This window comes from Chlamydotis macqueenii, chromosome 7, assembly GCF_036417535.1.
Source record: "Chlamydotis macqueenii isolate bChlMac1 chromosome 7, bChlMac1.mat, whole genome shotgun sequence".
Lineage (NCBI taxonomy): Eukaryota > Metazoa > Chordata > Aves > Otidiformes > Otididae > Chlamydotis > Chlamydotis macqueenii.
This window is the reverse complement of record NC_141562.1, coordinates 22,286,037-22,300,632: the sequence shown is the minus strand read 5'-3', so window position 1 is coordinate 22,300,632 and position 14,596 is coordinate 22,286,037. Positions and strand designations below refer to the sequence as shown.

The window sequence follows — 14,596 nt, the reverse complement described above, 5'->3', positions numbered from 1 at the left end:
ACTTGCTGTTTTACAGACTATTCTAATTCTGAAAAGCTTGTGATGCAATCGAAAAATACTGCAAGTTTACGATTAAACATCAACATTATTTTGGCACCAATATTTCATGAGTGTGCTGCTGGCAACAAAGAGTAAAAAACAATTTGACCTTATCTGCATGTTTGCTTTTTCATAGTCCATCTGCTAGTTCACCAGTCACCAAGTTATCCATGCTCACTTTTGCTACCGAAGAAGGTTTTATACAAATTTTCCCTCACAATTTGAACTTCACTCATTAAGATATAAATCAGATTATATCCTTACAGAGTATTTCCGTAACAATATCAAGAAAAATAAGCAAAATAAAAGGAAGGAGGGAGCCAGAACTATCTGTAGTACATCCAGGACAAAATTTGGTCTCATCTGCTTTCATTTTTGCCAATCATTCCTCCACCAAATAGTGGAAAATGACAGAAAGTGACCACGGCCAAGAAGAAACAATAAAGTTAGAAGTTAATACAATTTAATTTCTCTAACTAAACTAAAATATCAGGAACAGATTAAACTATATAGGAAAATTAAAAATTAGAGAAGGTTCTTGAATATCCTGCAATATTAAGGAATGCAAAAGCATCATCAGTAGACAGTATTTATTCTGCCTCATCTTCTCTTTGTTTAATGAGTTCAACAAGATCCTAAATGAGCTCTTTCTACAAGGTAGACCAAGACCAAGCAGAACAACTCCAAAGTAGATGCTTTACAAGAGTATCAAATGGCTAACTTAATAAGAAATGGTAGTTTTAAAAGTGTGAAAGATCATTTAATATCCACAAACAATGAAATTCCTAAATTAAATATGGACTGCTTGTGTAATATGCATTGGCTGCAGCAACAACATGTCCATAGTCATCTCTTTCAGAAAAAAAATAGATGTATGAATTTAGACAACACTGTGGAAGAATACTATAGATATCTTAAATATTTTTTTTTTTTCAGAGGAAAGTCTCCATGCTGGAAAACAATGACAAAAGTGAACATATTAACATCACCAAGTGTAAGCTGGCCTAGAAACCTGAAAATTATCTGAAAATAAAAACGAAAGAATAAAATGTATTCTGTTTAATGAGCAGGTGTCAGACAGATTTCATTTTTTAGCAAATAGGAGACATTTCCAATCTGTTAAGCTACAAAACACAGCATAGTGACAGCAAATAAGAATCTTTCTAGGAAAATAAGACAACAAAGAGAAGAGAACATTTCTAGTCCAATGCGTATCAAAGTAAAACTTACATGCAGAGCACTCTCCCTTACTGCATTGCAGAACTGACAATAGAATTAAACTATCTTGACAATACAGACGGTCATTTATCAGCCTCAAAGCTTGCAGACAAGATATACTGCAGGTTCAAAGACAACCTTGACCTAAAAAATTCTGATCTAGGGAAAATGTAAGGAGTGACAGAACCATCACAAGCAAAAGCTGTCAAGAGCACACTCTTCCAGTGTCTCTAAGTAGCCTCACACTTTGGCATTTCTCATTAAAAGAGAAGGAAAAGATTCTATGTCCTAACTAAACAAAAAGTGGGATTGTGGACGAGAATCTCAATATGAGCCAGCAATGCGCCCTTGCAGCCCAGAAGGCCAACCGCATCCTGGGCTGCATCAAGAGGAGCATGGCCAGCAGGTCAAAGGAGGTGATTTCTCGTGAGACTTCATCTGGAGTACTGTGTCCAGTTCTGGAGCCCGCAACACAAGGACATGGATCAGTTGGAGAGTGTCCAGAGGAGGGCCACGAAGATGATCAGAGGGCTGGAGCACCTCTCCTATGAGGAAAGGTTGAGAGAGCTGGGGCTGTTCAGCCTGGAGAAAAGAAGGGTCTGGGGAGACCTTATAGCAGCCTTCCAGTACCTCAAGGGGGTCTACAGGAAAGACGGGGAGAGACTGTTCAGTAGGGTCTGTTGTGATAGCACGAGGGGTAATGGTTTCAAAATAGAGGGAGGTCGATTCAGATTAGATACTAGGAAAAAGTTTTTTACAGTGAGGGTTGTAGAACACTGGAACAGGTTGCCCAGAGAGGTGATTGACGCCCCATCCCTGGAAACATTCAAGGACAGATGGATGAGGCTCTGAGCAACCTGATCTAGTCAAAGATGTCCCTTCTCCTTGCAGGAGGGTTGGACTAGATGACCTTTGAAGGTTCCAACCCTAACAATTCTATGAGTGTGGGTCATAGCATCCCATTTGCCTGCGGTCCTTGCAATTGAGATGAGTGCAGGTGTGCAACTGAGTGTGTAAGCACCAGTGATGACCAAGCCAGACCAGCCATCAGCTAGGTGAAGTGGCCTGGGAGCAAGGAGGGTGAGTGGGTCTCCACCAGCCAGCTCTGGGTCTGAGAGCACCTGTGTATCTCTAAGGATGAGAGCACAGGGTGGGGTCTGCTATGGGTCCAGAGGAGTCCCAGCCACCTGTGTGTGTGTATACGTGTATATGCATGTGCGGATGTGAGCAAAACAGTCTGAACCAGCAACTACAGTGCGGCTGTGGCCTCAGGGGTTCATATGTCTTGGGGTTTCTTACTGTTTTCTTCTGAGCTTTGGTCTTTGACAAGGTGCTCTGCTTATTTTTCAGACCTCAAAGGAGCCCCTACCAGGAAACTGGTCCTTATGATTCCAGTACTTAGGAAAACGGTGTCTTTCCTCAGAAGAAAAGTTCTAAATGAGATCTGAGCTACAATCTCTATGTGGAGGTCTTTAGAAGAATTAGCTGGCTAGAAGATTTTGGCTAGCAGCAGAACAACTATAGTTGTGAAAAGACAGAGGAGTATGTATGTGCAAGTCTCAATCTATGCAATGTAAATATATATTAAAAACATCACAAAAAACTGATATCCAACTTTACTTTGACACCACCTAGCAGGATATAGAGTCACAGAACAGCTCAGGTTGGAAAGGACCTCCAAAGATCATCTGGTCCAACCTTTCATGGGAAAGGGAGCCTAGATGAGATTATCTAGCACCCTGTGCAATTGCATCTTGAAACCCTCCAATGATCGGGACTCAACCACGTCACTGTGACATGTCACTCAACCACGTCACTGTGACATCCAGTGAATTAATGTTCTCACTGTAAAAAATTTCTTTCTTATATTAAGATGAAGTATCATCATATAAAGCATCAACAACTATAACATGAAAGGTTGGCCAGCTGAGGAGCTTGTTACCCACTCTGCACTTCTCATAGCACCAGCACTGCAAAACATAAGGCATGAGGGGCTAAAGGTAACCAACTTCCAGTTTCTGGAAATGCGGAAAAAGAATCAAGGCAGGAAAGATGCAGACTGCATTCCATTAGTGTGAATGGGATCAACTGCCTATTTCTGACTTCCAAGAAAAAAATCTGCTTTGACATCCTTCTGTACCAAATATTGGCATGGATAAATCAATAACTGAGAAAAAACTCTTTTTTTTTTTCTATTTTTCTAAGGATTTCTAAGAAAACACTCTCACATGGTCAGAACGTATTTGAGAATGGAAAGCATAACCTAATATAAGAGAATAAATTACATGATACAGCAAAGTTTTGCTGACGTGGCAATTCCAAAAATACAGGTACTGACTTATGAGCATGAACAGGAATTCAGAGTGACCTCAAAGTTAGGACAGCCACATTTGAAGTCTGACAGGGAAACACTGTTCACGCAACACACACACAAAAAAAGGAAACTAGGGCAGAACAGTTTCCCACAAAAGACAGCAAACATATGGAAACTTGGCACAGCAGTGAAAGAAACAAAATCTGTAAGCATGCTCAAGAGAAAATCAGTTGGAGGGTGGGGCGGAGACTAAGGGATATGAAACAATTGTAAGAAAATAAAATCTAATTTACTTAGAAAAAAGGAGGGAAAACATCTTCAGCATTTCACTTTTTGTTAATTTTCATTTAATTTTTGCATTTTTGTTTTCCAGTTTCTTCAGGAGGCTGTCATTTTTTCTGCCTAATATCAGAGCTTAAGCCCGGTCCTTGTAAATATTTACCAGAGAATGTAATTGTCAATACTATAAATAGTCTCAAAGAACTTTACATAGACACCGTTTGCAGGTCTGGGTTGTTACTATGTGCTAACAACACTAAAACACATCTGAGTTCAGCAACGCTCTTTGCAAAATGACAATAGAAAATTCACTAATTCTTTTTGAGCAAGAGGTTAGTCAGGTAAAAACTTGGAAACGACAAAGATTGTTTCAGTTATGAAGAAAAACTGGTGCTGGAATTGATTGAGCTTTTTCTCTTAAGAAATTCTATTTATTTACAAGGAACATAAAAATCTTGTTTCCATAAACAGAAAAGAACAACCAGCAAAAGATGCTGCTTTAGAACAGACATTTACAAAATTGTTTCTGCCAGCATTCAAGTAAAAAACTCTTTTAAGATTATTTTTTTTTTAACAGTAACATTCCCAGGGCTTTTATAGGCTTCATCTAGTGCTTCTCTCCAGACAAACCTCTCTAGCCGTCTCTCCTTAACCTCTCTGCATTTTCTGCCTTTCTTACACACAATGTACCTCTTCATAAAACACCATCTGACAGAAATGCTCCTATTCCCACAGAAGCACATTTTTTGGGCAGTGACAATGCTTGGATTCAAACTGCTGCTGCTTATTAAATAACTTGACAATTTCTCACAACGATCTTTCTAGGGAAGGGGTACTAACATTCTGGTTTCATAACATATCCGTAATCACAAGGCAATTTTTTTAAAAGGACATACTTTAAAACCAAGATGATTTATAATAATGAAACGTACCTTATTCTCTTTGTATCTACTGAGATCTGCTATACAGTATTCCTTGAACAATTTATCATAATACTTCTTTGCAAGCCTCTTCTCCCTGTAACAAAGTATTATTTTTATTAAATATAGAATACAATACAATTCATTTTACATTGTAATGACATTAGCAAGACAAAGACATGTTGCTTCATACAAAGAACACAAGTTACAGAGCTAGAAATGCAACAGAAATACACTCATTGAGCTTAAGGGGTAATTTCCCTAAAACTGTAAAAATAAATCTAAAAAATATTTACAGCACAAATTAAACTATATTTTTTCAAACTAGGCTTCCTTCAGAGTTTTCAGAATAGCCATTTGGATCTCAGAGAACACACAAATACTTCTAAGTTCTCTCTGTCATCAATTCATTTTGCCACTGAGCAATATTACAATACAAAAGACCTCCTAAAGGTCTTTCATTTCTAAATGCATTAAAGATCAAAGAATGATCACTAAGTACGCACAGTAATTCTTACTTAGTAGGGGATGCCACAAATTTAGTACAAGTGATCTAAAAATAACATGTTCTATAATAGATCCAGGTACCAATTCATGTCTGCTTCATCATCTTCATTCCACAGGAACCTATGGTTTTCTCTAATAACATCAAGATCTGTCTTGTCATTTGCTCTGTAAAAGGACACATCTTTTTTAGTACAATGTAACATTAAAATGAAAAGTCAGTCAAATAATGATGTAGCATACATCAGTATTTCCCAGTTGTGATCTCCACCTCACCCTATAAAGGAATATATTGCTATGGAATAAAACTACCAAAAAATGTATTCTCTGACATACTTTTTCCCAGATGAAAAATTCACAGTGGAAAACAGCCACTGAGACTGCGGATGACTTGATCCTGCCCAAAAATACTTTTTATGCTTTCTATTGAAGACAGTAATTTAGAAGGCAGTTTTAGATAGCTCTAAAGAAGGTTATCATTATTCTGGACAATGGATAGCAATTCTGCACATTTCAGAAGTATTTCAGATTGTTATTTTGAAAGTATTTCTGCCAGACATTTCTCAGTGTACTGTCAATTAATGCTCACCTGTCATCTTTTCTTTTATATAACAAAACAAGAATAATTCAGCTCATGGTAAGTTCTTATATAAAAACAACTGTACAAAATGAAATACAGCAATTATGTGGTTTGGATACTTACCATGACTGTAGTTACCATTTGTGACCAAAAGAATTAGTCATTTGATACATAGCCACATCCTCCTACCCCCTCAAAGCTAGAATATATATTTAACAGCTTTACATAAGAGGGGAGCTTTGGGGGCATGAAGGGAAAGATTGCTAACGGTTCTTACCCAGAACGTCGGAAGTCCTCTATTTTGCCACCATAGTATAAAATGTAGTCATGCACAAACTTTTTATGTCTTTCATACTGAATAAAGCAATTAAGGATTGTTTCAGAACTTATCTTCTTTGATTTTGCCACAGTTCAAAACTAAAAAAAAAATAATAAAACCTTTTAATATACTTAATTGAAATAAGTTTTTTTTTTCTCAAAAACAGTCCAGTAATTTCCAGAAAGAAAGGTTATTTTACTTAATAACCTCTCATAAAAGTTACTTAAAATTGCATAACAGTAAAAGTTTTAAATAGGAATCACTCAAAAACATTACTAGAAACTAATAAAAGTCCCTACACATTAAGTTTTGTAGTCATTCCAGAATATATGGGCTTTTCTGTGGCTAATGACAGTCTACAATGTCAGTGGGACTGATTAAGATATGTCCCCTTTACAGGCATGCAATGGTTTATGTAGTGCCTGGCCAAATTCTAAGCAGGTCAGGAGAAGTTACTTTCTGTTTACTGGAGTTTCCAGATTCAAGTAAGTCTCCATATTTAATTAGCCTTTACTTTCCTATTTATTAACTGTTACTGTTGAAGAACAGCTATTTAAACAAACAAGGAACTGATGGTATTTCAGATACACTCAGTTGAAACATGTAAGGACTGCCCCAGGTGAAAACTAAATACAAGGGGAAAAGTTGTAATCTAAATAAGGTAGTATTTATAAAAATAGGTACAAATTATGCCTGAAAAATGATCAAGAAATTAAAAAAAAAAAAAAAACGGCACATGATATTAAACAGACTTACATTAGGGCACCTGTAGAAGATATTACTGGAGATAACGTTGTTTTGAATAGACTTCTGAATTAACTAATGCATTCTTGAATTTCCAGTGAAAATGTGTTTGTTCACAGATAATAGTAGCCTTACACAGAATTATGTTCCCAACTAAAAGAGCAAAGTGTCTTGGTGCCAGTCTAAATAAAATTCACTGTATAGTAATTCTGTCCCAAACAAGACAAATAAGCTTATAGGAAGAGTCTGGAAATGTCTCAGAGACATCTTGGCAACAAAAAGAAGCTAATTTGAAGAATGACTTAGTATCTGGTGCTACACTGTCAATTACTGTGGTAACTAAGAAATCCCAGTATTTCACCATAATAGATAACCTGTGCCCCATCTTCAAACTTGAAGAAAAATAACATAGAAGGATACGGCATCCATTGCTATCAAATGAAATCTTCTTTTTCTTGCTTCTTCCCTGTCAATAAGAAATACATTTAAGTGAAAGCTAATTTTACATTAAAGAAAAAATGTCTCACAAAAGCAATAGATAAAAGATACCTATCCCATTCTGAAGCTGCGAATTGTCTGTGAACCACACTGCCTTGTTTTGCTTTTTGGAATGGCTTTATCAGAAGGCCATCTTCCTTTATACTAAAGGTAGGGGAGAAAAAAGAAGAAAGGTTAGTCAGTAACTTTTTATAATCAATAAAATTTCTGTATGTCAAACTTTGCACTAATTTGAGTAATAAATACTGTTATATTGCTAGTTTCTATACAAATAAAATCAAACTTCAGAACCGACATCAGCTTAGACTTTACTTCATTTGCAAAAGAAAATTGGAAAGGCATTTGCTTACAGTTAGCATTAAAGAAAATTGCTTAAAACAGCAAGTCACAGTATTTATTTTTATCAATGTTATCACTGTAGAAACACAATGAAAAACTCCCAAAGATTCCTCAGTTTCACTCTACATTTAAAGCCCCCTATAAATCTCAGCTACACAGCCAAGTAGGAACAGGAAGGACAGTAAGTTCACTGAATAAGAGTGGCTGCTAGTAACCCTATCCCATCCTTTCATGCTAATGTCTGAACACCTCATTAAACAGCTCTGCCTCTCTTAGTGTCATCACAAGAATCGCTCATTTAAAACTTAAGTACTGTGTTGTGAACCATAGTCGCCAGTGGGCAACTATCAGAATTCATCAAAGTATTGAAAAGTTAAACGGAAAGTGAAGCACTTCAGCAAGTAAAAGGTGTATTTAGTTAGGTTCATTCCTCAATAGAGGTGAAGAAAAGATTTTTCCATAATTACCAGATGTCAGAAAGAATGGAAGTTAGAAACCTGTCGAATGCAAGCCAGGGAATTTATATTTCAAGCTATGGAATACAGGACTCTAGAAAGGAAGGGTATCATTTGCTCAAAAGGATCTGTAGGCACAAAATTCCCATAAGGAGACTCCATAGAACAGCAATACAGAAAAAATGTAAGACTACTATTTCTCTTAAAGTGAAAATAAATATCATCATAGAGCAAGAAAAGGATATATATATATACACAATGAACCCACATAAGAGCCCTACTGAGAATCAGCAGTAGTGTGCCAGAACAACCACCTTTTTGAAAGGCTCCCAATAGTTCCACCTAGAAAGTGGAATGGTATAACGTGTAACGGCCTTTTAAAGAAAATGAAAACTGAACAAAATCAGTCACTGTTTTAATGGAGAATAGCTATATTTATAAAATAAATGGAACAGCACAATGCCTGCTATTCTGATGATTAAAACACAACATTTTTTACCAGAATGCAGACAGAGACTACAAAACCCATTCTTTCACTTTTACTACAAACGAAAATATGCAAGAGTCCTAGGAAAGTTTCCAGAAAGCCTTCTTAAATAAAGCCCAACAATAGAGCAAGAGAGAGACAAGAGAAGTGTCATGGTTTAACACCAGGCAGAAACTAAATACCATGCTGCCACCTGCTCCTCCTCCCCAGGGGGAATGGGGGAGAGAATCAGAAAGAAAAAACTTGTGGGTTGAGATAAAGACAGTTTACTAGGACAGCAAAGGAAGAGATGATGACGATAAAAAATACAGGAATAATAAAATATACAAAACTAATTATGCACAATTTCTCACTGTCTGAAGACCCAATGACTGATACAGCCTGTCCCAAACAGCAATCATAAAACGGAACTGAGCGCGATCTCGGAACAATCCCGAGAGAGAGTAAAAGAGGGAGTTGTCCACTGGCCAACCCCCACTTATATACTGAGCATGATGTCTATGGTATGGAATACTTCCTTTGGCCAGTTTGGGTCAACTGTACTGGCTATAACCCGCCCAGCCTCTTGCACTCACACATTAGCAAAACCTGGGAAGTTGAAAAAGTTCTTGATCTCATAGTAGCAATTAAAAACATCAGTGTATTATGAACATTCTTCACATACCAGATCTCATACTAAATCCAAACTACAGCAGCTACTGGGAAGAAAATTAGCTTTATCCCAGTCAAAACCAGGATGAAAAAGTAAGAAAAATATATGAATAATGTAGGGAAAATGTTCAGTATGTTGCAGAAAGTGTAAAAGGACTGCGGTGGCAAAGCAAAATAAATAAAGAAATAATAAAAAAATCTTAATAATATAATGAGATCAGGCTACAAAATTCAAGGTCACTAATTGTGCGAACCACTGAAAGAACTGGCAAAGGTGATCTCAAATAAGAGATGCGTGGCTATGTTTCAAGGATTGAGTACAACATAATTCACCAATTCCCAGGTCTCTTCACAAATTAAGTAAGAAAACAAGAAGCATCAGTTCTTCACTTCCTCCAAGCAAGTGTTTTATATCTACAAAGCCTGCTGCCACTTAGGTTTTTTGCCTTGCTGTCTTAGCAGTTCCATGTGTCCTGACAGACCACAGTGAAGTGAACAGTGCAGACAAATCCCAGCAGTTGATACTAAAGCTCAGAAAAATGAAACACTCTGCTCCAAGAATTGAAGGGCAAATAGAGACCAGATGGACACGGCAGAACGGATCTTAACCAGCTGCCCCTGAGACATGACATGCTTTGGCAAGCTTGAAATGAGGAGATGCAGAAATCAAAGAGATTGATTTTTCAAAAACCATTTCAACACCAGACTTTACATACCACAGCATAATCTTCTACACACAGTAATAGCCCATTTGCACAAAACAGATAATAGAAAGTGTTAATTCTGTACATTACCTTTTAGTCTTTTGCACAGACTTCTCTCCATTCTCCTCATCACTAAAATCAGAATCATAGCCTCCATGGCCACGTGCCTGAAAATAATAGACAACACAGTCAACATATCTGCTAATGTAATATGGACATGCGATAACTAGAAATCAGTACTGCCCTTCATACATAAATAAAACAGAGAAAGACAGAGAGCAAGCGCAAATTCTCACATACATCTAAAACAAACCAAATTCAACAGACCATCAGAATATATTCCAAATAACACAGAGCAAAGACAGACATTGTCAGTCTGTCAAAATATCACTTTATAAATAATTTATATGCAGATGTTCCCATATTTAATCTTCACATTGATGCAGATAACCAAAAGTGTGACAAACATATTTGGTCTTTACTTTCAAACAATCTTGGTATCATCTTAGGCCCCCCCTCACTAACAAAACCAGAACACTCCCTTACATAAGAAAAAGGTGAGTATTTTCCCCAAGAGCTACTCTTTCAGAGGGCCAGAGGACAGCAACTGATGTGCTCACATTATAAACAAAGATGAGAACAGAAGTTTCTTGGGCTGCAGTACAGCATTTTAGATTGTTAGATCTTGCACTGGTAGCCAGAAAGCTGACTGAAATTACAACTAAAATAAAAAATAACAATATGCCTGCAAAAATGTACTGCCTAATCAGCACAACATTCCTACCATGAAACGAAATCTTCTTTTCCACACACTTTGGGACTACAATGTCAAACTATTACATATAAGAAAACCAAGATAGCCCATATCTTAATCCCATCAAATGATCAAGCACTGATTGATGCCCAGATCTATCACCTCCAATTTTTAAGGTATACTTACATGTCCAATTCTTTCAGTAGAAGTAACAGCTTAAGTAGATCTCATCTCCTCTCCCTCACTCCTACTCTAGTACCTTCCTTGTAGCTGTCCAGTTACAGTTGTGAAACCACACATGAACCAGATCAAACAACTCACCCAAGTTACAAAGGATCCTATCCAAAAAAAGATTACTTTAACCCAGGTAAGTTTCCTCTCAGTTCATCCAGAGCCTCCAACCAGCTACACCAGCCAGCTGGAGAGGTAGCACAGGAAGAGGACAGGCAGAGCTGGGAACCGCATAAACTCATACTGATACCGAAAAAGCATTTCCACAACTGGAACACTGACACAACTGAGCTAAGAACAAGAGGGATGGTTATTACACACCTGCATGGGGAAAGGTTTGACACATACTTCCTAAGTATCTTGGTAATTCAGACTGGCGACAAGAAAAGAAACTGGGTTAGAAACAGTGTATTTGATTCAGCATTGCTGCTTCCTTCATTATGTAAAATCATATTCCTCCTCAGATAAAAATCTGAAAAAAGACACATCTCTTCAGGACGATTTTGATGAGGTGCCTTCTCTGGATGCAAATGCCTCCCAAAAATGCTATGCTGCAGAGTCAACTGTATCCTCTATTGACATCAACAGCTGGTCCGTATCGTGCAGAGTACATAAAACACCAGGTTCTCACACTGATGATGAAAGATAGAATTTTAAGATTTTTTTAAAAATATTTTTATTAATAATAATAAACTGTACCTTTTTCCTTGCTTTATTACTGTAATGTTCCTTCCACTCTTTAACTCTTCTGAAGAAGATATAGCTCTCATATATGTATATATTTAAACAAAAGCAAATCAGAACTTTCTGATTTGCCTTTACGTTTTCTATTTCCCAGGAGACACAAAAATTATCAGTTGCAAAAATAAAAAAAGTGCAGCAGATGCCTGCAGTGTCTGGTGTAAGTGGGCCTCATGCACCAGTAAAAGAGCAGCAATGGTGCAAAGTCCTCCCACCACAGTCTCGTGATAATCCACAGTTCAGATGCAGGTCTCCTAGCTGAGGTGGTTCTAATAGCAAGCCTGTCACTACTTTTATTAATGAAGCTTATGTGGTCTTTAAAAAAGGCTGAATAGATCATGAGTATGCAGCAAATATATTTATACTTGGCCTCTAAACTCTAAAAATATCATGATAATCCAGGAGTGATTTAAACGCCAAAAGTAATGCTTCCCAGACGAACACCGAGAGCTTCCTTCACACTTGAGAGTTCAAGCCAACACAATGTGCATGAAAGTCAACATGAGACAGACAAAGTATAAAAACAAGCAAGACGGCAAAAGCTTGAAGAAAAGGAGATTTTCCCAAAGTGATTGCCCTTGGATGATGTGCCTCAGGAAAGAAGTAGACATACTTAGTAATCAGCTCCCAATTGATTCCAGAAATGACTCAAAATTTAAAAAAAAAAGATGCAAGAAAAGCTGCTCCAACGGAGTCATACTGTAGGGCTCTCAGAAGTTGACGGCTGCCTTTTGGAAAGCTGTAACTGTGAATACAAGGGCAGGCATGGCTAAGGACTAGGTCCTGAGAGGCTGCTCTTAGACAGGAAAACTCTTCACAGCTTCAGCCATTCCTCTGAATCACTGCAATCACTCAAATTCAGAGTGAAAAAGAGTACAACCTACGACTGATGTCCTGACACTCTAGGTCACTCCTTCGAAGGCAACAGCAGGACGGGCAGGTACTGTACTGAAGCTGGGTCTGTACTCACTCTTGGGAGACCAGGACTGAACAATTACTGACCTGATGCCTCAAGATGATACCAAGATGACCTGACTTTTAGGTAAAACATAAAAATGAACTCCATCAAAGAATCTCAACCATAAATGGGTTTTTTCATTTTGGAAGGACAGTGTAAACAGACACCTGTCTAATGTTGTTAAATTTCAAGACTGATTTCTCCCCTTCTCCACAAAAGAAGCCAAACAGTCCCTGATAGAGAAAACATTTAATATTTAACTGTAGCAAAAGAGGAGTAGATACAAAAGCTTTATGCCCAAGCTAGTAGATTTTGAGAGAGGCCTATGTAGACATACGCAAAATTTTCAAGAAAATTAAAAATAACTACTTTCATTATTTGATAAACCTTAATTTGATTGAACTTGTCAGAATCTCTGAATGCTTTTAGTAAATTAGTAAGGTAAATATCAAACAATAAAACATGAACCTGAAAGCTACATAATGTAAACTGTACAGTGCGTTTTGTCTGTTGCATCAACTTTGAACTTTTTTTTCCCAAACAACAAAGCAAACTGAAACCACAAAACTAAATCAAGTACCAATATGCTTTGGGATACATTTAAATCACTGACATTTAAGTAATTCCAACATCTTGGATTAATTAACAGTGAAGCAACTGGAGACAGAACCAAGCCCACTAACTTAGAGGCAACTTAAACACAGTAAATGTATGAACACTGTACACAACTGATGGTAGATAGAGCAGATGTCAACTGTTGATATCAATACAGGACACTGTGGGCTCCCCAGCACTGGAAGGTATTTGCATCCAGAAAAGGCACCTCCTTCAGCCCTCTCCACTGAGGTAAATGGACACCAGTGAAACGGATACATCATAGTTCATGTTGACTCCTGATCACAACATGCAGCTGAACAGAAAAAGACAGGGTTGTTTTTTTTTTTAAAAAAAGCAAAACAATCCTATACACAAAATCCAACTCATGGTTCCTGAACTCAGCCCTGATCTTGCTAGTCTGCTCACAAGCATCACTCTCATCCTTTCTTTTATCCGCCCAGCACACAGGTCTGTGCTCACATCTGCTCACAGCCCACATGTGGCCCAAAACAGATCTGAGTGCTCATTTTGGTACAAACTCCTCTGGGAGGGTCCAAAGGGAGCACAGGATCTAAAACGGGGCTTGAGGAGCCGTCCTGGCTGGATAAAGGGTGCCATGTGGAGGTCAGCATGCTTCACTGGAAATCGCTCTTCCCACCTTGATGTTGTCTTTGAAGCTTTGAAACCCCACTTGGGTGAAGAAACCTTAGGGTAAGTACAACTCACTTCAAACCTACTCTTCCCTGTAAAACCAGTTATGAGGTGTATTTACACATGCGGTAGAGTGAACAACCCTAGCAAAGAGAAAAGACAACATACTGTCCCTTTATTAACGCTCTACAACTATGACAAGAGAAGCAGGAGCAAAAGGTAGGGAACAGCTGACCACGACAGCGAGGATTAGAGCTTTGTGGGGCTCCACGGAGAAAAATCACCCTGAAAGCCGGCCAGTGTGCCTTCGACACGACTTCCGAAGCCGTTCTCATGCCCCGAAAGCCGCCCAGCCCTGCCCCGGCCTGCTCCGCGGCCCGCCAGGCCAGACCCAGCCCGCCGCCACCGGAGCGGCCCTGGGGCGGCCGCGGGGCACAGGCCGCGGCCCCCCGGCTGCCCACCCGCCGCACGGGGAGGTCGGCGCGGCTCGGCCCTTTCTCCGCACAGGCACGGCCGGGCCCCTCCGCCAGCCCCACCCCCGCCGAGGCCTGGCCTGGCCGCCGCGCCGCCGCTGCCAGCCGCGCCTGCCAGGCCCCCTCCCTCCGTCCCTCCC

The 14,596-nt window shown here is 38.7% G+C and overlaps 2 protein-coding genes across 5 annotated transcripts in view; one reads left to right on the top strand and one right to left on the bottom strand.

Moving 5' to 3' along the window:
* LOC104486597 (protein FRA10AC1 homolog) overlaps window positions 1-14,596 on the bottom strand; it is a 34,385-nt gene that overhangs the window by 19,648 nt on the left and 141 nt on the right. For all 4 annotated transcript variants that reach the window (XR_015259113.1, XR_015259114.1, XR_015259112.1 and 1 more), the window contains exons 2-7: window positions 10,142-10,218; window positions 7,467-7,559; window positions 7,338-7,383; window positions 6,132-6,208; window positions 5,359-5,442; window positions 4,783-4,867 (exon numbers count right to left, since the gene is read on the bottom strand). Coding sequence is in view for 1 of the 4 variants with exons in the window: in XM_086752763.1 (XP_086608889.1) it covers window positions 4,783-4,867; window positions 5,359-5,442; window positions 6,132-6,208; window positions 7,338-7,383; window positions 7,467-7,559; window positions 10,142-10,218 (462 nt within the window). In the remaining 3 variants the exon portion in view is untranslated. The remainder of the gene's footprint in view (window positions 1-4,782; window positions 4,868-5,358; window positions 5,443-6,131; window positions 6,209-7,337; window positions 7,384-7,466; window positions 7,560-10,141; window positions 10,219-14,596) is intronic.
* The window catches only part of LGI1 (leucine rich glioma inactivated 1), a 32,513-nt gene continuing 31,862 nt past the window's right edge, over window positions 13,946-14,596 (top strand). Inside the window, exon 1 of the mRNA XM_086752760.1 lies at window positions 13,946-14,043. The gene's annotated coding sequence lies outside the window, so the exon portion shown is untranslated. The remainder of the gene's footprint in view (window positions 14,044-14,596) is intronic.